Source organism: Brachyistius frenatus, unplaced genomic scaffold, assembly GCF_029030835.1.
Source record: "Brachyistius frenatus isolate BFR_SWC_R1_liver_20210118 unplaced genomic scaffold, ASM2903083v1 Contig_43, whole genome shotgun sequence".
NCBI classification, from domain to species: domain Eukaryota; kingdom Metazoa; phylum Chordata; class Actinopteri; family Embiotocidae; genus Brachyistius; species Brachyistius frenatus.
In genome coordinates, this window is record NW_027210642.1 from 989,830 (window position 1) to 1,016,211 (window position 26,382).

At 42.9% G+C, this 26,382-nt stretch overlaps 2 protein-coding genes across 2 annotated transcripts in view; one reads left to right on the forward strand and one right to left on the reverse strand.

Annotated features, from left to right (window-relative positions):
* coro7 (coronin 7) overlaps nt 1-26,382 on the reverse strand; it is a 106,460-nt gene that overhangs the window by 25,939 nt on the left and 54,139 nt on the right. The window lies entirely within an intron of this gene.
* vasnb (vasorin b) lies at nt 356-24,895 on the forward strand. The gene is made up of 3 exons (XM_069702824.1): nt 356-684; nt 7,868-7,929; nt 20,889-24,895. Exon 3 carries the CDS (start codon nt 20,920-20,922, stop codon nt 22,975-22,977), a length of 2,058 nt encoding a protein of 685 aa, XP_069558925.1. The 5' UTR covers nt 356-684; nt 7,868-7,929; nt 20,889-20,919; the 3' UTR covers nt 22,978-24,895.

Genomic DNA, 26,382 nt, shown 5'->3' on the forward strand with positions numbered 1-26,382 from the left:
TGAAGATGGCTGTATCATATAGGTCATATTTGTCAGTTTGATTTGGTGTGAAGGATCCATCATGTTATTTGTCAAAGTATCTATGAACATGGTGTTTACTCTTGTATTTTTCGGAAGAGAAGCTCAGTAAAATGATGTAAAGTACTTTAAAATGCAAAGTTACTAATTAAGAAATAGTCATTCAAATGAAATGTAGCAAACCGGCTGTTAGAGTAAACAATAAAACCTGCAATGTCTCTTGCTCAAAACAGGTCATGCAGGTAGGAATTAAGATATCAGTGAACTGAAAGTAGGCTGGAATTTCTCGACTTTACACTCAGCCAAGCTGCAAGGTGAGTTGTTTGCTGCTCTCCGATCCGTGCAGGAGTGCGCCTAACTGCCGTGCGCCTCGTCTCGCCCCTCCCATCCCTCCGCTTAACCTCTCCTCTGTGCACACCAATAAAGCGCTTTTTGTCCGGGGAGTCAGTACTTGAGCGCATTCCTTGACGTGGAGGCTGGTGTTCCTCTCCAAGGATCTGATGAAGACCGTTCGTTATACGTTTTAATACGTTCACAGAGAAACTTTATTTGGGCGAGCGCACACGCGGAAAACTACCGCGTCTGGAGTTACGTCGGTGAAGTGCTGTGCTTGGATAAAGACACAAGCGCGACTGCGCTCCCAACTTTACTTCGCCGAAGCTAAGGGTAAGAGTTTTCTGCTTTGACTAATAAAATAAGGATGCAGATTAAATACTTTCCCAGTTCTGTCGCTTGGTTCAGGATCGAAAAGTTCTTAAAGACGCGCAAACGGGGTGACAAACAGAGTTATGTAGAATATATAACTTCAGGAACATCGCAATCGATTAATTGCACTAATTGACGGAATGCTTGTTAAGTTTAAAATCCAAACTCATTGTCAGGTTGGTGTCCCGTTTCATGCAGAAGCCACTAACAGCCGGTGTTGAGTAGTGTTTGCGTGTCCTGGAAGACAACTCCCTGAACGAATAATCCAAAAGCCTCCCTGTGTTTGTTTTGCTGAAAAACGTAATGCTTTTAATGTACAGTGTGTTACACGTCCTGCCTTAGTTTTTTTTGTTTGTTTGTTTTTTCTGTAAATGCACATCATCCTTCTCAAATGCAAAAACAGTAGATTTTTATCATTTTTGAAAAGAGTAAACTGGACGCGCCACTGACTTAATAGATGTAACAGGTTTATTGGCGATCTCGGCACCACTAATGCTTCCGATCACCAAAAACTGACAATAAATCAGAGTTCCTTTGTACTTGGGAGATGCGTAAAACTCGAGCGTGTCTGCGGTGCAAAAGGAGCCGTCGGGGCGGTAATGAGGCGGATTGGTGCTGGACCGCAGGACGCCGTGCAGCACGCAGGGGCCGAGCCGATTGTCTAGACCGCACCGAGTCGTGTTCACCACAGAGGACAGCTGTTTTTGGAACCACACAGGGGAACGTCCCACAACACAAAGTTCAGTAGGACGCAAGCGTTGAAGTGGTCTCAATAGGCACGTCACTCACAGAGGTAAAATATGCAAAGTGTGTGCATTTAGTGGATCATTTTAGCCGAATGAGGACAAAACCAGATTATTTTGAGATTTTCTCTATTTCTTTCAGAAATAATGAATGATTTGAAACTATTGCTGTAGTTAGGTCTCTCTTCCTGGTGTTATAATTATATTTTTCAGACAGTTCTAGTAGTTTTGGTGGATCAATGTTTTTCACTTTAAAGCAAATACTATAAAGATTATCAGTGATGCTGATTCAACCTCCCTCGGAACAAAAACAAATATTGAAGATTTTATTAGGCTGCTATAATCCACAGCCCTATTTCAGGGATGGTTGAGAAGAAAACATCTCAGCTGTGTAATTCTGATGCCGGTCTTTCGGTCATAAGCATGATTGGTGCCACACAACGACATTAAAGATGTCTATCAGCAGCTGCTACTGACAACAAATCAACTTCTTTATTGTTGTAACTCATATTTGACTTTGATTGAAACATGCACCAGTTCCAAAACTGGATCCAAGGATGAACAGCTCCATCATTTAACTTTCGCTAAAGGCGTTTCAGTGAGGAGACAGAGGAATGAAACAGTTGCTCAGATATGAGGAACACTACACACGGAAATTAGGGAGACATCAGTTTCCGTCAGCAAGTGTGCAGTAGAGCAGTGAGCGATGAGGTCAAATTCCTGAAAGATTAAATCTCGGAGTGACCGATTCCAGCAATAAACTAACATCCAATAAAGTGACGTGACTCGACACGTTTAGACCGATCACGAGAAGGAACGTTACAAGGAACTGTCAGAGTATCTGTTTTTTCCTCATACCACAGTCGCAACTCGCAAAATAACTTGCCAGTATAAACGTCCTAACAGGTGATCACATTATGATTCAGTAAAGAAATAATCTCACAGTGATAAAAACTGAATGAAATGCCAGAGAAATGTAATTATTTTTTTTAACATGAAAGACTTCTCAGCCCAAAAACCCACACGTGAACCACGGATCAAAATACACCCAGGATAATAGATCATCATTTATGCCTTGACTTGAGATGCTTGATTCATGTAATGAAAGTCTTCTGACCGCAGCGTTCAGACAGATTAGCATCTTTTCAACTAATCTTTCCTGGGGGCAAACAAGCAGCACAAATTACTCCAATAGCCCCACTATTAACCCTTCTCCAGCGCAGTTGCTCGTTTCATCGCCATGTGTTTCCTCAGAGACTGCCATTATGCTATCAGAGAAGCTACTGTGTCATTGACAGTGTGTAATCTGTTTATAGTAAGCTACCAGACACAGCAGAGCAGCCACAGGAGGCCAATTATCCTTCAATAATGTGGAGAACTTTCAGGCTACTATGTTGTGCAGAAGGTAACACTTACAGTACAAGAGAGCGCTTGTGGCCCCGGCTATACATTGAAAAAAACAATTCAGAAGTGTGCCAGTGGAGTTATTTTCTAGATGTGAAGCCAGGCAAAAAGATGCAGAAACTTGCAGCTTTCTGCTTCTGTGTTTTGCTCTTTTCACAGCAGACTGTTGTATTTGTAAAGCCACTTATACACTTCTCAATGCTGAAAGACAGATTGGGAGAAGTCTGAGGGGATAAATATAGAAATGAGGCAGGGTGCTCTCCACCTCTGATGTCAAATTAAAATCACAGCTTGTGATATTAGTTGCATAACATAAGGGGATATTTCCTGCCCTTAAACATCAGTCTGTGGACGGGAAGCAGGACCAAGGCGAAGTAGCCCTCTGCCATAGAAGCCAATTTAAACAATTAAGCACAGGACTGCTGTCCCACCGCTGTGACAGTGATGTTGAAATTACATTACCCACCCAAGATCTGGCTACCAACATTGCGTCAGCATGTTATTCTTTTTTACAAAATCAAGGCTGGCATTTCATTATCTGTGTCAAAGAGCTGGAGAGGAAAAGAGCACTGATGTCTAAATCAGCTGCAGACAATGACTGAAAGTTGTGTTCTTTGCTTTGTTGTTTTGAGACATGACTGAAAGATCTGCTTGACATTTTACAGCAGCTTGTGGTTCCTGGAAATTTTAGATCACCAGAGTTCTTCATCTCGAATGTTGCCTATTTTCTTTCTCCAAACTTTGGAAGAGCACTATCACATCGCACCTCATAGCAGCCGAGTTCTGTTTTACGCCAATTAGGGGCAGAGCCTGAAGCATCTCACCCTCTGCATCAGAGGGATTAGAGGGTTAAAAGTCAGGCGCTGAGGTGAGGAGGCCTGGGGAAGGGACGAAAGGAGAGCTATAGGAAGGTAGAGGTAGGAGAGCAGGACAAGAGTGGGGCACTCACACAGCAGGCAGGGAGAAGGGAGTCGACAGGGCAGAAAGTTGGAATAAGTGTGTGTGTGTGTGTGTGTGTGTGTGTGTGTGTGTGTGTGTGTGTGTGTGTGTGTGTGTGTGTGTGTGTGTGTGTGTGTGTGTGTGTGTGTGTGTGCGTTTGCTTTTCTCAAGACCATGTGAAATTGAGGGCTCATCACAATTAACAAGGAGTCTGTGCGAGCGAGAGGGCGAATTCAAGAAGTACAAATACTGCTTCGGTCAAAATTAAAGCCTTCAGTGTGCCCCTCCTCAGGTGCTGCACAGTGTGGGGAGGGTGGGGGGCAGTTCTCTGGTTGACAACCAAGAGCCGGAGCTGCTCCCTATAAGAGGCGTCTTAAATAAAACCCCCGGCTTCAAAGGCCTCAGCCTCAAACATGAATGCTGAACCAGTGGTATGCGGAGGCAAACCCCAGCCCGTACGCCTGCCAAGCTAAATTGAAGAAGAGCTTGCCGATGCAGCCAAATGATGCGTTCAGAAGAACCACTTCAAAACCTTGCATAAATATACACACACATGCGAAGGGATCTGAGGGCTCTGGAGTGCCCCAGCTTGAGCGCAAAACCCCAAATAACTGCTGTCCTCCATGTCCACATCCACACGGAGACACACATTCTCACTGTCGTTTGCATAAAACTACCGTCTCAAACTTTTACCATTCTATTCAACTTTTCACTATTTTTGAACCTTCTCATTCTTGATGGAAAATCTGCAACCAGCCAAAAAAAAAAAAATCCCCCAAATTCCTAAAACAACTGCAGTACAGAAGCGAGGGACTGAAACAGAGTGAGAGAGACAGATGGGGAATGAGAGAGAGAAGATGAGAAGGAGGATGCTCATCCCAGAAAGCCACCACAAATTGCTGCATTTAAGTGGGGCTGTAAAAAAAGAGAAATGGCTCTTAATCTAAGGTTGTAATTACTTCTGGCCAGAACTGTAATTAGGAAATGACTCTCGAACCAGATTTTACTGGGCAAGAGCAAAGCAAGGGCACACACACACACACACACACACACACACACACACACACACACACACACACACACACACACACACACACACACACACACACACACACACACACACACACACACACACGCCTATGCTGTTTGGCCAAAACCAGAAGTGGATAAGACAGATCTCCCTCTGTGTCAGTCATAATAACTAATGATAATCACACAAACAAGGACTGAGATGAACATTAACTCATGACGTTTGACTTATTACAGACTGAAAAGAAAATGGCAGATAGTTCATGGGAGGTGTTTGTCCCTGTTGGTTAAGTGTGCGTCTGCTCACCATCAGGTCACCACGTGTCCGAGACCATCTTTGTCATAGAAAGTAGTGGCACACTTTCATGCAGGCACGTATACACAACAAGCCGACACGTACGCACCGAGCTGCTGTCTTTCATTTCATCAGACAACCTTTTAGTTCTCCGGTCCTCTTTTCCTTAAAGTCTATTTCCGTCGCAGCCGGGAGACTGGCGCACAGATAGTGTTGTTATCGGTTGCTGTCCACACTGTTAGAGAGCCAGCGGCAGCCTGTGAGAGAAAATCTGTGCATGTATGCGTGCAAATGTCTGAATGCCACCACGCATGATACCGAATCTCAATCACTCAACACTGCAGTCAGAAGGAAGGCAGTCTTGACAGTACCACAAGTCACTGCTTGTCACTGCTACAAATCCAAACCAACTCGAAAGAGCACATAGTGTCACATTAAATGTCAAACACCAACAGCAAAACAAAAAGCTTCTCTTATGAACTTTTGGGTTTATATATATTGACCATACGCGGGGCTATAAACTGTTGGCAATTTCACATGATGCCACAACAAAGCCGTTCTAACATTAATTCCAGACTGCTCAGCTCTCTCCTGCCTTGAGAGAAACCAAACCAAACGGAGAAAGAGAAACAGGGTGACCCGGAGAGAAGGAAAAACAGGGAAGAACTGTGAGGTGATATTTATGTTTAACAGATGAACGCAGAGGAAGAAAGAAAATTATAGTGAACGCAAAGGTTAAAACGTATCAGTGCTCCGAAAACGGGAAAGAGGAAATGACCGACATAATAGCTCCTTCAAAGAGAAACTAAATATCAAAGTAAACCAATGATGGCGAAAGGAAATAAAATAAGAGGTACCGGCAGGTGAAAAGACACTACCAATGTTTTGGTAGTGCGCAATCTGTGTAAATTAAGGACCAAAAGTCTCATAGACAGATGTGGAAAGGGCAGCCTGAGCTATTAAGGCAAACCAAGACCAGAATATTGTTGTCAACAGTTTTGTCTTTTTGAAAAGTGCTTCAGTCATTGAAGAAGTTTAGTGGTAAAGATGATTTGCATCTATTCTGAGTGTCCAGTTCCACTTTGAAAGCTAAATATTTACAGTGCAGTCGAGGGATTGCCCGATAAGGAAACACGGTGACCTCAGGAAACTGACCGCAGCAGCGTCAGCCCACGAGAGTCCTCGTAGCAGCGACACGCACACGCACGCACACGCACGCACACACACACACACACACACACACACATTGCAAGCATGCATTGTGTAATTTAACTGTACAGACCAGCGTGTTGCATGCAAATAGCAGAAAAACATGAACAATGAGCCGTACGCTACAAAGCAAAAGCTTCTGTGCAGCAGTGCAAATCCCTCCCACATACAAATAAACACACGGATGCAGAGTGCAGCCGAGGCATCAACACAGGTCAGCGAGCCAAACCGAGCGCTGTTCTGTGACAGGTTATTTTCAGACGTAAACACTACACTCTAAACGTAGAGATGAGTATGTACTGCAGCGCTGCTCAGACATGGCGCATGCAAAGTGAAACGAGGTTTCAGGTGTTACAGAATCAGGTAGAGCACGTGGTTTAGTCGCTCTGTTTTTCCATGTCCAGACACTGACTCAGAGCTTAGGTATATGAAATATGGCTTAAAACCACTGCCTGGTGGAAAGATACTGGAAGAGTGAGTCCAGTGCAGTCACGATGAATACATGCTAGTTAACAATCTGTCTGTGCTGTACAAATGGGGGACAGAAAAAGCAAGAAAAAAAAATAAAAATCTGCTAATTATCTCAACCAGTTTTATGACCACGCGTTAAATTAGTCAAACAAAAATGTTAAAAGTCTGCAACTAGAAAGAAATGTAGGAGCTGCTCTGCCAAATGTCTCCCACTTATAAAACATCTATCAAGTGGTCACTTTGTGTGGGTTTTCCCAAAACTGAATCATGTTTATGATCCCATAACCACGCTCAAAAATAACATTTGATATTATTTAATGCTGTATTTGTAGAAAGCAGCAAGAGTATAAATGCACGCACAAATTGTTCTGTGGTTATGGATAGTGAGTCAAAACACAAAGTGTGATCAGTTTGTGCCGCGCAACTCACATACAATTAAAACTGTTCTTGGCTTTAAATCGGAATTAAAGCCGTTCTTTGTTTGACCTCGGGACTGTGCCACAAGGTTAAACAAACACCTGAATAAAACGCTCTGAAATATTAACAAAACTTTGCGATCAAATTTCACTTTTAGAAGAAAATGGCTGTGTACTTTATACCTCATCCGCTGCTAAAGAAGGTGAAACTAAATTTATCTTGCAGATCACTCCAGGAACTGTGCTTTAAAGACAATACAACATACTGCATAGGGGCACCATGCTTAATTCAATGCTCCACTCGTACACACTTTCGGGGCCACGTCTGATGGGCTGATACCGCAGGACAAGAAGCTGACAGAGTGGAGAGCGGTCGGCCTGCATTCTTCCTCTCGCGCTCTGTCATTCTCTTGTGTTGCGTACACGGCCCGCCGCCAGCGCTCAGCAGACTCCCGCACACAGCTGGAATCCAACCAATTAACAGGAAAAAATAAATTAAAAAAACTTCCTGTTTTGTTTCGTCGCCATTAACAATGCATGACACGGGAGCTGTGTTCCAAATAAGCGGAGAGAAGAGTGAGTCAAACACACACTACAGCATATTTGGGTAACAGGTACGATTGTTGTGTTATCTCCAGGGGAAAAGAAGACCTGAAGAAGAAGAGTGGAGCGGGAGTAGAGGAGGACGCATCTTCACTCGGTGAGTGAAACATTAAATCAAATCTGGCAGGTTTATTAGTCATCTGTGTCACTATGAGTCGGACGTGGCCGTAATACAAACACTGTCAACATGAGGAATAGTTTGCATTATAATACAAAAAACAGGCTGTTTGTGACGGACAGCGTAAGTAATGTTGTATTTCTAACACGCATTATAATAACACACCCCTTTGAATATTTGCATCCAGAAACCCAAACCACACGCTGTTGGCGGTCTTTACTGTGTTAACCGTAACACCCGGCTTCCTCAATAGAGTCCTTTCACACAACTCTGAGCCTCTTAACAAGACTGGCAGGAGAACAAGAGCGTCTCTCTTAACACACACACGGTATTTAATGGATACAGTGAGGCTGTGTAGGGTTACAGACAGAGGGAAAAGGAAAAGACAGAGTGGAGCAGGTTCGGAGCATAATGTGCCGGTCTGGTTGCTGAAGTTATGGAGCTGTGGCAGAAATAGATGCGATAAAGACCCGGTTTACCGCCTAAGAAAGAGACATTCTTTAAAAAGAAGCAGATCCATTTCAACTGATTTTCATTTGCATTTTAAATCTCCTCACATTTAAAGTCTGGCAATATCACGACATTTTTTGTACGGTCAGCAAATCCCATGAAAAGGGGACCACAACCAGCAAGGAATTCATCCTATTAACAAGTATTGTGTGTATCCAAAGCCTGATACAGCTTATTCGTCACAGAACTTTTTAAAAACATATCAGTGAGCCACATGGCAGCACTGGGTGACATGTTTCTTCACTACAATGAATGCTTTCATTTTAAGTTAGTTCATATATACAACACCATGCTGACATTAATATTCACTAGAGCACGAATATTCAAAAATGCACAGCTGAAAATAGTTTCCAGAAAATGCACCATGTTTAGGGTACCACAGAAGGACTTTATGACTTTATGGCTTTATCCTTTAAAGGTTTCTGTGCTGATCACAGACAATAAAGTTCAGAAAAGCGGAGAAAATGCATACAATCCACTCAGTATGTAGCCTAATTTTTTTTATTTTTTAAAAAAAAGAGAAGAAAAACAAGAAACAAGACAATGATAATCCTAAAGTAAAATTTTGCCAAGTTCTCAACATATATTTTTCAAACCTTATCTAAAAAGAAATTCCATTTGTGTTAGTTATTAGCTTTACAGTGCACATCTTATTCTCTGTTCAACTTTAGACACTCCTCCTGACCCCTCACCATCCGTCCTGCCTCGGTGTTGGGCTAGTTGTCAATGAGCTGTGACAGGGACTATGTGGGCTTGTAAAGACACATACACACAGCCTTGGGCCTGTGGACGCACATCGCTACTCTCGCTAATTGCCTCAACTCCTCCACCTCTCCGTCTGTCCCGGGCCAGTCCTCCTCGGGGGAAAACAGAGAAGACGAGCGAGCAGCAGTCTGCAGACCTCTTCTGCTGTTGATTTTTGGCCGTAACATATGGACACATTCCTCAGGTTAAGGAATTTGTGCGCAGCGTAGCTGCTTGCTCGCTGCTTGCTCGCTGTAAATTATTTGCGATGCAGGCAATGCTTTAATGTCAACACAAACGCTGACACTGCCTCTGCATTTATTCTCGAGTTTCAACATCAAAGCTCGCACACTGCCTGGAAATATAGCACACACTCTGATGTCCCATGTTGCGTCTTTTACCTGCCTTTTTCCTGAGTGCTGACTGTACCACTACAAGTCTCTGCCACACCTCCATGTCTGCAGTTGAATGTGAAGTGAAATACGGGTGTATGCACATGACCAGGCTCTGAATCCAAGCCAAATATCTGGTTGAGAGCCGTCTGTGTTTCCCATTACTGCGACTTGTACCTGTGTGTGTGTTACACTTAAAGACATGAAGGTAAAAAGCAGCGCCAACACAAACTTCCCCGCTCGACGCTACGGCAACAGTGTATAATTGTCTGTTAATATTGTTAATATTTCGACCAAAAAACAAACACGCAAGAGCAAACAAGGGTGTTCCATAATATTTATACACGGTGACTCGACACACAGCCTCACCGACATCAGAACATACAGCCAAGCCACACACGTGTGAGCAAACACACACACACAGGCAACCATTGTTCCGTGTGTTACAGGTCAGCTCAGGAATCTGCTTTACTCGCTTGATGACTGGCATGAACGGATGTGTCGATGAGAGCAAACAAACTGCTCTTTATGGAGACAAATTACTATTCACTGCTAACAATAACAAAGCATCATTTATTTCTTCTCTGTCTGAGGGAGTCTGTCCAGGCTCGATGTATATGACAGTATGACTAACCCAAAAGGCAGAGACGTACAGACACACACATCCTTGCATACTGAAGGGACAGATCTGAGCCATAAACGATAACAAGAGACCGTCTCTCTCTTTATTCAGTGAATGGGTTATAACAGTTGTCAGGATGAAATATTCTTTAAAGGACTGCGTTTTTTTGTGGCATTAAACGTAAATCACAAACGTTTCAACACATATAAGTATTCTGACATGTTTTTAGAGATCTGAATGCGTTTACTCTTAAATTGCAGGCATTTACTGGTAGCCATTCAATTTCAATCAACAGAGAAATCTAAGAGCAGGCTTAAATCTTAAGCAGATCATTCTGCTAAGTAGTTTTGACATTAAAAGGAGTTCATATTGTATTCATTTCAATGTTTGTTTGTTTTAATGAAATGCAACTTTGAACTGCTGAAAGTTGTAAGTTCGATTGTTGTCTTCAGCAGATGTAAACTCTGAATTGTGTGCATCGACACCCTCAAGAGAAATACAGGCTACAGAAGGCTCACTTGTTTATCCATCCACTTCTGTCACTACCCTCCTCGCCTACCTTCTCCCTCGTCTTGTTTGGGCTAGATATCAGGAATTTTCCAGCAAATGCACACCTGCTGCAGGTAAATTATGTGGGTCCATGTTGATGTCTTAATAGACTGTTGCTGACTGAGGTCTTTACACTGCGTGACATTGTAGCGCTCACCTGTTTAATCAGATGTTGGCACAGGTGGAGTAACGCAGGTCAATGTGGTTATCAAACCAGGGGCTCTAAGACTGATGCTGGCTCACAGCCTCCTCTCGTGTGCCAATTTAGTGTAATAACATTGTCAGATTTACTTCATAGTGCAGATTGTGAATTAATTAATGAGGTTGTAATTTATTGTTTGTAAGCCATGATATGGAATTGGATGTATTTTTGTTTTATATATCAAAGGAAATAATTGTGCCCCGGCAATGAAGAAGCGGACGACACACTTTACCAAATTTTAATCTGTGTCTCAGAAGCCACTTTGAATAACACTGGAAGCAATTCTTTCGTAAACAAGTTAACAGACTTGGAATGTAATCACAGGGCACCTGAGGCCATAGAGGAGAGGCATGTCAGCGTTGGGGGTGGGGGAACTGTGCCGCCTGACTACTGGTTTGCCAGCCAGTCTCCTCCAGAGCTGGAGTAGTACCAACAGGCAGGAGTTTCACAACAAATTCCTTTGTGACATCCTAATCAGCACAAGTGATCTCCAGTTCACATTTACCTTGTGTATGTGGCACATGTCAAGAGTTTTTTTTTTTTTTTTTTTTTAAGAAAAAGGGAGAGACAGGTAGGATGCCTAACTTTAGAAGAAGATTATGGTGCAGAAAAAAATGCGAAACATTCCACCTATGCCATATTTACGATCTGCACGACATCGTTGAGGCAATCTGTCACTCACTCAACAAAAGGGACTACCAATCAATTATCAATGGCATACTTTAAAGCTGAGATAGAATCTGTTATGAGTAATAGTGAACAACAACCAATAAATCACTGAGATTTAGATCAATTTATCAGCAATCAATTCGTCTCTTTCTCCTGCCCAACATATTTCCTGTGTTTTTATGCCATATTGCTTCAATCAAGATAGCAAACTCCTTTTATAGCACCTGAGACGTCGTCGAAATATCACAGCAACAAGATGCAAATTTGAAGCTCTTTTCTCCTCAACTTTCTTGAAACTCACTGAGAAATGCCCCTCAATGTTTCTCATCTTGGTTTAATATTTCAGTGAGAGATGGCTGAAGAGTGTTATTTTTTATACAAGTGTGACCACACACTTGTGCGCCCTGACCTTCAAACATCTGCACACAACTGTCCTCTGCTAATCAAGTGTGAGTTCGTATGCAGCTTTTCCAAGTCTTCAAGTGCCTCAATGCTGAAATGCATTTTGAACAAAATAAACAAGTTGATGTTTACCTGTCAGCACCAGCACTGCCCTAAGTTTCTGTTTACCGTCCCATTACTTTAGCTTGGACCTCTCACGAGCCTAATTTACACTTTGACGGGAGCACGAGCCCTTGCAGGGCTGTTGTGGCAGGTGGAGGAGACATGCCTTCATTAGATTCCAGTCATACTCTTGTCAGCTGCATGAACAAACCTGAGAGAAGGGAAAGAGGTGAGCAGAGGAGCAAAGGGAGGACAGGGCGCAAAGGGGAATTTGAGAGATATATTTACAATGCGTCACACTAGAGTGACATTTATTAGCTGTCCATTGCACAGAGTATGTGTGGGACTACTCTGTAGGACTGGTTCACTTTTTGGAAAGCAGAGTAGATACTGGGAGATAGTAACTACAACATGTTCAAATCTTAAAGTTGATCCAGGCGTACAGACTGGCAGGCGGATAGTGAGCAACTGTTTCGTGTGACACTGTTTGTCCAACAAGGAGAGTCAGCACGCCAGTCAGTCAGGCCTGCAGGCACTCAGTGAGCCTGCTTGCCGCCTGACTCATACACACCCTCCGATTCAGTCAAGCTCTAATTTGAATTCTTTGCACAGTGTTGTTGCAACAAAGGACGAGGGTAAAAACTGTGTCAACATCAAGCTGTGCACTAAGTATGGTACATCCCTTGATCTTATAATGAAAAGATGAGAAGAGTGATGGTTTACACATGCTTATATAAGTAATATTAGTTATGTGATTCTGGCTTACTCTAGCTTTTTAATCATATATGATCACTCTGGCTTTTTCTTTCTGGGATGGTTAATAAAACAAATAAGTTGTGACAATGGAAGACAAGCTTCCATTCTCTGCTAGAGAGGACTAGGCAGTACTATTAGCAGAAATACATTCTGTATTTCGTATCAGGCAGATAAAGATCATGGTGGCTGGGTGACAAACACGCATTGCACTCGTGTCAGAGCTGGAGTGAATGTCACTGACTGGTGTAGGCTGAGTGTCGGAGTGTGCTCATTGCTGTGTGCTTGTGCCTGACTGATAAAACTGGTCCATCCAGCCACTTTACAACACAAACACAAACACAGCACAAACATCGTACTGTCCCTGCTCGCGCCCAGGTTTCTCAGTCTTTTTCGAATCGCCCCTTGCTCACTGAGACCAGTTGGCTTTGGGTTTCCCTACCAGGAGCACAGAGCTGTGGACAACACTGCACTCAGGGTCAATGGGCCAGAAATCACAATAAAGTTTTGATTCTGGCAGGAGCCGTGGAGAGTCGTGCACAGGATATGAAGGCACAAGCCAAGGCCTGGAGGGAATCCAGTTTTGTGACACTAGGATGTCGTATTTACTGTTTCCTGGTGATGTAGTGCTTTTGGACTCAACAGGCTGTGACTCCTGCATTGGTGTGGTTTGTTGTTGTGTGACTGAGAAGAAAAACAAAGAAAGGGACAGAGGGAGACAAAAGATTGACAAAAGTTGCCGGTTTGAACACCACAGAGAAATGAGAAAACAGATCAAAACCCATGTTGTCAGCGGTGGACTGAAATCCTTTGTGTCTGTGTAATGCGAGTGTCCTGCGGTGAAGATCTAAGACAGAAGTCGTTGTGTGCATCTATGAAAGAAATACGACTGTGACCTCAACGACTATCTGTCCCCAGAGGTCAAAGGGCAGGGTGCGCCGATGAAAGACGCGTGTCAGTGTTGAGACAAAACAAGTGGACGCTGTGTGTGTGAACTGAGACAGAAGGCGATAAGAAGAAGAGTCAGCCTCTGCCAGTGCATCCTTTGTTTTCCCTCTTGTGTGCCTTCATAGAAACAAAATCAGGTCTAGCATCTACAGCACCATCCGTCATATCCTTCGGCAATAAAACAAAAGGAAATGGTCCACATTTCCTCTTGGAACTCGTAGTGTCTGACCTCTGTGCTCTAAAGCTCAGAGGAGGCCGAGCTAGACTGCACACATGCTGTTGCAGACACCCAGCTCTGGTCTGCTCTGCCTGTTTCCTCTCCCCTTTCGCCTCCTCGCTCTCCTGTTGAGGAGGGAGTGTTGCAGTCGGCTCGGACTGAAGGTTTGGCTGAGGTCGCACAATTTACTCCGGCACACTCCGGAGGTTTTGGGTTTCATGTTGCCCCGAAGGAGAAGAGAAAGACTAGCAAAGCTTCAGGTGTACATGTATGTAACTGGATCTGTGTCAGACAGGGCCTGTTGTCTGTGTTGTCTGGGCCACAGTTACAACAGAGAACACAGAACACTGAGCAGAAGTGGAAACACTAATCTAAATCTGACCTCTGACCTCAAGGAGTCGCTCCGCAGCCCACTGGGTTTGTTGTCCTTTGGACTGATGCTATCTGACCAGATGAACTTTGCAGAGGCTTTCAGGTTTCTTTTTATTTCTTCGTATTACTCCTTGAAGCAAATATTTTACAATCCAGTTCTTTAGCACATGAAAACGTGTTAAAAATGTAAATACTCACTTGAATCCCAAAATCAAACACTGTGCTGCCCGGTGCCGCTCCTATATATACGCAGTTTTTGTGAGTTTTACTATTCCTCTACCCTCCCGGTTACCCCTGGACTGTATATTATGCTCTCTTTCAAGTTCTCCAGCTGCAGGCTCTAATGATATTGCTTCACATTGTCCTCATAAGCAGGCCTGGTCCAAACCATAAATCCTGAGGGGCCGCCTTTCACACCAATAATAAGCTACTTCTCAACTCATTTAGATGCACGTTCACAATGCAGAGAGCAAATAGTGTTGAATGAGAAAAAGGAAAAAGGACAGTGAACTAGAGTCTGTTACTAGCATCCCTGTTGTTTGAGTGGTTGTTTGTGTTGATTAAAACACCGACCCTTTGACATCAGTCAAGGTGGACTTTGCGTACGATGGATGTGGCAGTTACAGGGTCTTTTCTTGTGGCTAGACTGAAATCAGCTGGAAGCTTAGTATGCACAGCAAATTGTAAAACTACTACAGCCCCTAATCCGCCTCCAGACCACTGCAAAGCCCAGCAATGATATTGTGGCTTCAAGATGAGTATTGCCAGTGACAGACATCATTTGTTTTTCATTTCATGTCCTGCTCCCCCCTGACTGTATTTGATTTCTGTCTTCTTTATTGACCTTGATTTAAGTGCTATGATAGTCCTATTTTGGGATATCATCTCTCTTTGCTTTTCAACAAGGTTACTGCTGGCTTCTTGATCGTGATCTTCAGACATATAATCAGTTGTCTTTTGATACATTTTACCATTATTCATACCGACAGCACAAACTTATAAAAGAAAACCTTTAATAGCTTTTGAGTGATCAGGTGTATTTGTCAGTATGTATACATGTTACATTTCATTTCATATTTTAGAACTTACAGGAAAATCTGTTTCCCTTTTATGCTGCCAAAAGGAAAAGGATGACATCAACAGTTAAGTGTTGCTCTACTCGGGCTTCCATCATATTGTATTTGCCTACCTAATATTGTTCAACAGGTACAACCAGCACAAAATCAAACACATTCGAGATGGATCAGCTCATGCCACAAATAAATACCTTACTGCATTAGATGCGTACCAGAAGGCTTAAATGAACATAACTGAAATTTTCAAATGCATAGATGTGCTACATGTCTCTGCTGTCTGCACAACTGCTGTATTCTCCCTCCCGCACTACTTCTCCAGTCATCTTTTTCATCCTCTGATATTCTACACAACTCTTGTTTCTCCTTCGCAATTCTCTCTTGACCCCTTTGTCATGTTGATGGATAGCCCCGCTGGATTGTGGATAACAAGGTCGAGCTGGGGACATCGCTGACAGTGGAAAGGGATGGGAGCATGAGTTTGTTTGGAGGAGTAGTCCTTTGTCTTCTCATAGGTTCACGGATGGAAGAGTGGCAAATAGGGGGGTTCAGAAGGCTTCCTCAAAAGCATTTCTCTGTGTGCCTAAATAACAGTTTACAACTTGCTTGAATTCATGTCTCTGCACTACTGTAGTGAATCTACACAAGCAGCTTAGTCCAATACCCTGTGCAATAGTACGATATTTTAGTAGTCCACCCCAGAGCCTGCAGACCCACAACACTGTAGATCATACTCTAATGTGCATACCACAAGCATTGTTCCTTTAGAAGATAAGGTCCCTGAAGAGAAGGGGCCTCTTTAATGGGAGTATGCACTCTGTAGTGAGCAGCCTTATCCCCTTACTGTGACTTGACATGGTGCTCCCCTTTAGTCTGTGGCCTAGCCTGCTGAATTATGCACAGTGACCTATAACTCGTGCACACACATACACATACACATATATTACACACCACAACTTTCTACCCCTTCTTGTACCCTTCATTGGCCCTCAGTGTTGGCCTTCAGCTCTGAAGATAAGGACTCTTGACACTCAGCCTGCTGGGATTTAATTGCTGAAGCCCACTTCACCCTCCCAAAGCGAGGCCTTATCCACCCTGGTGCCCCTGCTGACAGAAACCTGCTCTCGCCGCTACTGCTCCCCTGCTTGTGTTTTCTTTTCTTCCTCCTCTTGAAAAGGAAGAAAAAGCAGGATAAGAAGAGAGCTTTAGGGGGAGAGGAAGATGTGTTTATTCCTCATGCCTCCTCCTATTGCTGCTTTAATTTTTCTTTTCAAGGCGCAGGCTGTGTATTTCACTTACTATTTTGCAAAGAAGTTCCCATGGTCTCTTTGGATTTTCCTCTTACTGTTTCTTGCCTTTGGGTGATTCCACATATTCATCAGCCAACATGTCTTTCTCCAGTGCAACCCACAAACCTAGACTCGAGCATAAAGGAAGCACAGATCTAAGAGCAATCTGGTCACATTCACCCAATCCATTCACTGTTTATGAACGAAAAAAGCTTCCTGTCAATCTGTAGAGAGAGAAAGACAAGCTCATTTTTTCAAAGTCAGCTGCTGCCTGTTTCAGGAATGTCTCAAGTGCACAGGGGAGAGAAAAGGAAATTACAACTCAAGAAAGGAGGAGGAAGGCACGAAGGGAGGGGGCATTCCTCTTTGAGCAGGATGATAAGATTGTCTTTCTACTATCTCTCTCTCTCTGCCCTCCGCCTTCACTCACACAGTACACCTTGGATCGACACTACAACGACGCCACAACTCTTTTACTTATCTCACCCACTGATCTGCACAAGTCACATTCATCCAAGGAGAAAGAAAACATGCCAATCTAACGTATCAACTCTATGGTTTATCTGTGATCTGGCAGCATTCACTGGCTGAATCCCTCCCTGTCCACCATCACTGCTTTTCCTCCACCGGGTTATCAGATGTGCCTGGCCCAGTTTGGAATGAGGCACACTCAAATAAACATTCTGCCCCAGGGAGCGATGGTAGAATCGCCACGATGAGTTTCTAAGAAAAATATTCTCAGTTTTATCTGCATAGCTCACTCTCGTCTCATAGCTGCCTTGATATTGTTGTATATTCTGGCACAGGACCCTTATACCTGTCTCTGGCCCTAATATACTGTACCACAGAGAGGTTTCTCTTCACCTTTGAAGTTTCTGTCTCTTCACAAGGAATGAGGCAATTTATGGACAACTCCGGACACATAAGATACTTCTCTTACACAAATAAAAAAAAGTGCATTCAGTGTCTGTTCTAAAGAGGAACCCTGACACACACACATGCAGTATCATGTACTAAAACTGAAACACAGTACCTCACACACAGTGATGATGTGAAAACCTGAGACCATCTGCATACGCTCCAGCTGTAGTTTGATTCTCCCTTCATCTCCTCTTTATCTTCCCAAATCCTTTTATTTTTGCACACATATGCAGCACGGCAGCCATACTTTTGCTTTCTTTTCCCTCTTCCATCCAATCTTCCAATTTATGTAATATAACCTGCATTGTTCTCCTAGACTGTTTGAATGACATCAACTTATGACTCAGGGTTTTATTGATTGCTACAATCAAAACTTTACTCTCTAGCAGGAGCAACTAAAGCGTTCTTACTTTGAACTGCCCCACAGCCACTGAGACATGACCCAAAATCCTTTACAACTCTGTTCATGTAATTACTCACCTGTTAAAGTGAATTCCCCACGGCACTGTGTGTAAATTATGGGATAACCTGTGCTGCCCATTGAGCTGTAGCCAACAGCAAACGATCGCCATTAGAAGTTATCATTACTCTCTAGACAAGATTTTCCATAAACAACTGCAATACTAAGTGGGTCGGACTTCTCTGCATGGTTGGCAAAAGTGGGCAGTGAATCTATGCTGTAAGCAGGTGCTGACTCTGAAAGGTAGCTGCTGTATTCGCTGCTGCATTTGATCAGGCCTTGAGGTTTGAGCAGGTTCATTTCAGTGGCATATGGCTGCATAGAACAACAGTTATGTCCAGTTTGAAAGAGTTGGCAGTGGGAGTTCAACAGAATACCGCAATTGCTTTTAGTTTATACAGTAGAGAAAGAAAATAAAGAGCTCAGGGACTCTTTCCAAGGAGATTGCGAGAGGAAAGAAAACTATGCTGAAAGAGAAGGAAAATAAATGCCATTGCAGTGGCGTGATGAGATGATACTCTCCCTTCCTCTGGCTCACTGATGCACCCTTGATCTCCTCTCCAAGTTCTGACATTAGATCCAGTGGGCTTTTTTTTTTTTTTGTAAAGGAAATGTTTTATTAAACAGTGAAAAGAACGAGAATATATATATTTTTTTAAAAGTAGAAATTCTTTAAGTTCACGTATTCTAATGGTACTGCAACATGTACGAGGCTTAAGTTACATTTTTTGTTAACAGGACAGACAAAAGTGGTTTAGAGGCGGCTTTGACAGCTGCTGCATAAGTCAATGAAACAAAAGTACTGCATCGTTTAAATATTGTTATGAGTTTATCTTTTTGCAAGTGTGGACACTAGAGAGCTGTCTGTGTATGTGGAACAAGGGGTTAAACAAACACCAATCTGAACATTATTTAATTTTGAATTAAATAATAAATAAATAAATAATTACTAAAATATGTTGGGTTTTTTTTATTTAAAAAAAAATATATATATATTTTCTAACATCACTGACCACAACACGCACACACAGAAATGTGCTTTGAAAGAATATTTTCATATAAGATATCACTTCAAAAGAAAACAAAAATTGTTCAAAAAGAGAATGAGCAAGTGAGGAAAATAAAACATCAAAAGCAATTCCTTTGACATTTCTGGTAAATAGTGACAACCGCAGGTAAGCAATGTGAGAAAAGAAAACCTCTGTGTGTGTAAAACTGTACGTCACACATACTTGGCTTCTTATGAAGGTATTTATGCAGCAAGAAAATCAACAACTGCACCATTTAAGGCACTAAAGCAAGCTCCCTCAAGCATTGAAGTCAAGCAGCATTCATTATTTCAGTATGGGTTGTCTAAATGTTCAGAAAGAAAGGCTTTGAGATATCAACTCCTTCCAATCATCGCCCCAATACATTACACTTAAATCATGATCTCAAACAATGGTAAATGTAAGAGACCAGGGGAATTATGGGTGTTTTTGAGCAAACCAGGCTACTGTGTCTTTAGTTACAGATGAAGAAACTTGACAGGATAAAAGCTGTTTTATGAAGATCAGTGGCCAACAGATGGACGTGTTGCCTTTTCCCCCAAGGCCGTCTCACTTGACAGTGCAGGATGATAAACTGCTACACAGACTCTTGTCTTAACTACTTTCTTCTTTATCTCCCCTCATTCCTCTCTCCCTCTCCTCTCCATCATCCGTTCCCTCCTTTTCAGCCCTTTCATGTACTGTGTTGACACTATAAGAGAGTATTTGTTTCGCAAAGCTTGGGCTCAGGTGAAATGGGTTCAAATCACAGAAACATATATTTGTGATGATCTAATCACATCAGTATTTTTCATCCTTCTCCAAGTTTGATAAGTATTGCTGACCGTCAGCCTGAGTAACAACAACAACAACAACAACAACAACAGAAAGTGTGTGTTATTTATTTTACATCTATGGTCAGGGAAGCATCTCCAGGCTATCAGCAAAGCTCCTCTCCAACTTTGATGAATCATCCACAGATGCTTTGCTATGTGCAGTATGGCATACATACAGCCACACAAAGCTGACAATGGGCTTTTATGAAACTGGAGAGACATGAGCAGTGTTTACGGTTAATCATTCAGAGGACATTTGTTTCACTGGACCTCGAGACAGAAAAACATTCAAAGTTACTTTTCATTAGACATCATCTCAGACACGGCAGTGTTTCCCAGCTGTGGAAGTATCCAAATACAAATTGTAGGATAACTGGAGAAGTAGAACTATTAGAGATTATTGCAAGAAGAATGTGGCCCTCATTGAGCCAGAAAAGTGTGGCAGGATGCCCCTATGTCAACTTTTCCCTGAGTATGGGGGGAAAAAAACTCCCTCTGAAGACTGAGGTCATAGCTACAGCTCTATTGTTTGAGAGACCTTGTGACAAAAGACTGCCTTTGATCACTGGCTACGTATAGTTAATCCTTTGATAGTAATCTCACTTCAAGAAACACAGTAAAGAACGAAATGGTGAATCAATAACTGACCTCAGCTGCTTTGGAAACTAGTCTTTAAAGGGAGAAAACTGTTTTGGAAAAAAGATTCTCTATTGTGCTGTATCTGTAACACATTTCTTGATTTAACAGCTCGATTCTTTGAAACTTATGATAATATCAGCGAGCATTTACTATGTATTTCTATGAATGATTATGCAGTTCATTAAGAGTTTATATGTTCTCTCATTTCAGGCTGAGCATCGAGAGAGAAAGGGTCTGCACCATGAAGATCTTTCTCACTCAGCTGATGCCCTTCCTGCTCCCCCTCATCCTTCCCAATGGTATCTTCTCCAGTGATTGCCCAAAAGATTGCTCCTGTTCCACTCCAGAATCCATTTTATGTTTCCAGAGACGGTCCTCCACCATTCCCAGGGGAGTGGCCCCATTCACAAAAAGCCTCTACCTGTTTGCTAATGGGATTGAAGGCTTGACAATTGAGGACTTTGATGGCCTAGAGGACCTGGAAATGTTGGATCTCAGTCAAAACAAATTGACCAAACTTCCTGATCGAGTGTTTGAACCTTTGACTTCTTTGAGAAACCTGGACTTGTCATCCAACCAGATCACCCACATTTCAGAGGAATGTTTCCAGGGCATGGCACTGCTTGAGCGCCTCTATTTGTATAGTAATCATATCAACACTATCCACCCTGCAGCCTTTAATGGCTTGGAGCACTTGCTGGAACTCAAACTGCAGGGTAACCAGTTAACATCCCTGCCTACTCTCTCAATGCCACGGCTGCTGCTGCTGGACCTTCGCTTTAACGTCTTTCCCACTTTGGGTCCTTCAGACCTTCAGACCCCGAACCTGGAGTCACTAAAGTTGGGTGGTGTGGGGCTCACCAGCCTGAATAAGGAGCTCATAGGTAGTCTGAAGAATCTCCATGAACTGGACATCTCAGGAAACCAACTGGAGTCCTTTCCCTCAGTGCTAAAGGAGAGCCAAGGGCTGATTCACCTCAGCCTGGCTGGAAACCCAATGGGTCCTCCAAAGGTTCAGGAACTACAGAACCTTGGAGAGCTGCAGGAGTTGGACATCAGTAGTCTCAACCTGCAGGGCCTCCCTGAAGAGTTCTCCCAGCTCTTCCCCCACCTAAGAAAGCTCACCATAGCAGAAAACCCCTTCAACTGCCTCTGCAACTTAGTATGGTTCCCGAGATGGCTCAGATCCCAGAGCATCACGCTGGAGAGAACAGAGGAGACCCGGTGCCACTTTCCACCTATCAATGCTGGAAAAGTATTAGAAAGACTGGAACACAGAGATTTTGGCTGTCCTACTACAACCACGGTCACCACTAGTACTGTCAAGACTACCACCACCCTGCCCGTTCCTGTCACTACCTTCCCAACTACTACTAGAGCTGTTGCCGTCCCAAGGGCCAGTGACAACCCCACTGACAAAGAGGATGACTCTCCCCTACCCCCTGTCCCTGCATCCCCCAGTAGCAGTAGCATGGACACAGATGAGGAGCAGCATTTCTGTCCCTCTCACACCTGTCTGAATGGCGGGACTTGTCGTTTGGACCAGCATGGTCAGGTAGAGTGTACCTGTTCACACGGTACCTCTGGCATGTATTGCGAGGTCCAAAACCATTACCCGCCTTCACCACCTGAAGCTGAATTCCCCATGGCAACTATCACAGCAGATGCACCAGACATCAGCTCACATCAAATAACTGCAACCTCTATCCTGCTGGACCTTCACCGCTACATTGAAATGCGGCCTTACATCCGTGGGATCCGCCTAACCTACCGCAATCTCTCTGGGCCAGAACGCAGACCAATTCAACTCAACCTTCCAGCATCCTTCCCTGAGTATAGACTTAGGGGCCTGAATCCCAACTCCACTTACACTGTGTGTGCCAGTCCATTAGGTGCTCCTAGTGGCATAGACAGTGTCTGTACTGAGGCCCACACAGCCCCTGAAATCACAAGCGGCTCTAATGCACAGTTTAAGGACCCAAAGCTAACCACTATGCTGGTGCCTGCAGTTGCTGTCTTGCTACTGCTGGTACTGATAGCAATAGCAGTGGGAGTGGTATGCTGTCTCCGCAGGAAGAGGGCCAAGGGCCACCTGGACCTAGACTGTGAGCCCTCCCAGCTAGAGTTGGATGGAGTCAAAGCTAGCCTGGACAATGGAGCATTGCCTCACAAACAGCCCCAAATTATGATCCCTGAACCTGCTGTACAGAACGGCAATCTGGAGTATGAGGTGTTGTTACTACAAGATCACTGTACATCAAATAACAATATGTCTTCACACAAGCCTTCTTACTTTTGAAAACTCAGATCTAAAGGAGAATGTTTAATACTTCAGCTCTCTCCCCGCGAGTGAAATACAGACAGCAGGAACTGCTGTTGTGAAAGTGGAGGACAGTTTCAGCCAACCAAACAGCAAAGGGGAAACTGGAGTTAGATTGAACTCATCCCCCTTCGGTTGTCCAAGTAGACATTAAACAAGTTCAAAAACATTTGTTTGGACTTTTAAAAACATCGGAAATGCTGCATCTTGCTCTAATAATGTTTCCTCACTCACATTAACCCCTCATGCTGTGATGCTGGGACTGATGATGTGTTGTCATTCGTTGAAACTTGGGGTTAAGAGACATTAGGACTTCATGCCCTCTTTTATCTGTTCATAAAGGAGTGTGCACTGAAATGGTGTTGTGCTGCCTTTCCCCATAACAACAGCTCAACTAAACAGTGTCAGCATTTGCTTTTGCTGCACGCTGTAACTCCTCAGTACTACCCCAAAGGGATCAGTGCTTGCTGTGAATGACCTTCCAGACACCAAATGAAGTTGTGCAGAGGAAATAGCTGATGCTTATATTGCTTTATTTGGCTCTAAAACATTGCTACGTTTGTATGTTTTTTTTGTACATGTTTGTTTATGTTTATTGTGCAACATTGTGACTGTTAACAGCCCTTAGTACCCTCCACCCCGCCTCTTGTGACTAACAGACAAAACAGCAGATTAAAATCTTTGAAGATTAAAACTCGTTTGGTACTAGTAAAGTCAATCAAAGGGCTTTGCACCCAGAATGTCAGACAGTCTAAGTAGTTGTGAGTCTGGACAGAGTCGAGACTAATTCCCCTTCTCCATACTGAAGTCCTCAGCCTGCTTTGCAATCACAAAGGGAGAAGGTAAGCAGGATTACTAACAAGTACAGAAGGAAGTAGTTGGATGAACACCTTTTGTTTTAGTGCTCAGTGCAGACTTTCAACCATTTTGTAGCTTGTTGTAATTACATTAAACACTCACGTGACTACACCACAGTAAACTTTCAGAAACCTTAATTTATTGTTTATATTCCCTGTAAGGGAAATGGTTTTATCCCTCGACCATAACTCACATACAAAATACTACTTGGCCAGGCCGACAACAAGCAAAGTAAATAGTGGATGTGTATTGTGTTTCTCTTGAGTAAAAATAGCCTACTTGGTGTGCACAGTTTCTCCTTGGCAAGGAGGGCCTCAGTTTTGCTCACTTGTACCTAACCAGACTATGGAAAGGCCAAATGCATAGTGCAGCAAACTGCATAGTGTTTGTATTGTAGTGTGGAGGATAATGAGACTTCCATTGGAAGATTACTATACAGACATAGAGGGCTGTGATCCAAATCTGTGAACATGGGGACAAAGAAGTTAAAGTAACATTGTGTGTATGTGTGTGTGTGTGTGTGTGTGTGTGTGTGTGTGTGTGTGTGTGTGTGTGTGTGTGTGTGTGTGTGTGTGTGTGTGTGTGTGTGTGTGTGTGTGTGTGTGTGGCTGTCAACTTCAGTGGTTATGCAAGTGCATGTTCTGTCTTGTGCAAAGACCTGCAGATTTTCTATCAGTTATCCCCCCTTTATGTGCCCACATGCCAAGGAGTACTTTAAGCCCCGAACAACTCCACCAATAGGCAAACACACCAAAGACACATGTGTGAATGTCTGTGTTACCTACAGTATTTCCAGCGCACAGTTATCAGTTCCGTGCCAACAAAATGTCTTGAGAATCCACAATCAAGTAATGCAACTGGAATATTTGTTTGTAAAATACGATACATTGAAGATTACCAAAGTATTTTCAGTGTGACTGTTAATTTTTTCCCTGTTTATTTTGGGAAACTCTTGGTTATTATTTGTTGTTGTTTTGTTTTTTTTATCTGTGAATTTATTTGTACAAGTGGAAAAAAGTGATATTATCATTAAATGAATATCTAAAAATAAAATGGTCCCAGTTGTCTTTTTTGTTGTATCCACCTTGGTGCCTGGAAAAAGTCATAACATAAACAGACAGGCGTGTGGGGGCATGGGTGTGTGTTTGTCATTAACGTTTCTTAAAAGCCATCAGTCAGCAGTGAAGGGGGAGATCACAGGAGCAGAGGGAGATCAGGAAAGACAACAGAAAGAAAAGTACAAAAACATGTATAATTATATGGATGTTGTAATCACCAACACACAGGACAGTGTGTGCATGCGTGCGGATGGGTTTGTGTATTGGTATATGTAGTGGCAAGCATATTAAAGTGTGTTGAAATTGTTAGAAAATACAAGGCTGGCAGGATTTTAACCTACTGAATTTTAAATGTCTTGTTGTAACAAGAGGTGTGAAAGAAGTGCGAATTGTCATTTGAGCAAATACATAACAAAAGTTTACACCATGTGAATAGTACACACAAATTTTACTCTCAGGGATAGACAGTTTGATACATTTAAGATAGCAGAGGACTAGACTCTAGATTTAGATGTAAAAAAAAAACCAAAACAAGATTTTGACCTCCTGATTGTGCTAGGCAATTGAATTGATCATAAAATATCAAAAATATCTGTGCAAAATTTCATCTAATAATTGAGATATTTCAATAAAAGTGGAAGCCAGATCAACCATCTGATGGACCAACATTGCCATTCCTGCTAACTAAACAGTGTTAGTGTGCAAATGTTCTGCATAAGTATTGGATTCTCTTTGCTGCATCCAACAGCGCACCACCACCCAAAACTAACATTAATAAGACTGTTTAATGTGCGCTTTCATGGGACGAGAGGTCTTGGAATTTTTCCTTACCAGCAGTGAGCTGGAGGCAAAATGGAAATAAAGATTGATTGAAAACAGTCAGATTCAGGTAGTAAGTGGATTTAACTGTTGTGAATGACTCACCGGTCTAAGTCAAATGGGCGAACATTGTTTGTAAACCCACACAATAAACAGGCTGACCACCCATGTGTTTTATGGGTAGGATGCTGGTAGGGGTTCAAATCAGGATGCACGCACACACACCCACAAACAACAGCACGCATATACTAGCCCATAGCTGGGAGCTGTTGTGTAAGGTCCCACGCCAACAACACAAACACATAAAACAGCACCACTCCTGTTATGCAGCCACTATTATATCAATTTGCTCAGAGAGAGCAAACTTCCTGAAATAACACGGGAAACAATGCACCCCCCCCGGAGGTCAATAGGTTTTAATTTTCTGTTCTTCTCAGACTGTTTAAAACTCCCATGTTTCCATGAATGTTCAGTGTTCATTAAACACACACACACACACACACACACACACACACACACACACACACACACACACACACACACACACACACACACACACACACACACACACACACACACACACACACACACACACACACACACACATTGTTTAAGCTGCAAAGAGGTTTAGCTTCCTTTATCCCCTTAT

Bases quoted from the DNA above. Each gene is read 5' to 3' on its own strand.
- vasnb (XM_069702824.1), top strand. From the start codon at position 20,920: ATGAAGATCTTTCTCACTCAGCTGATGCCCTTCCTGCTCCCCCTCATC.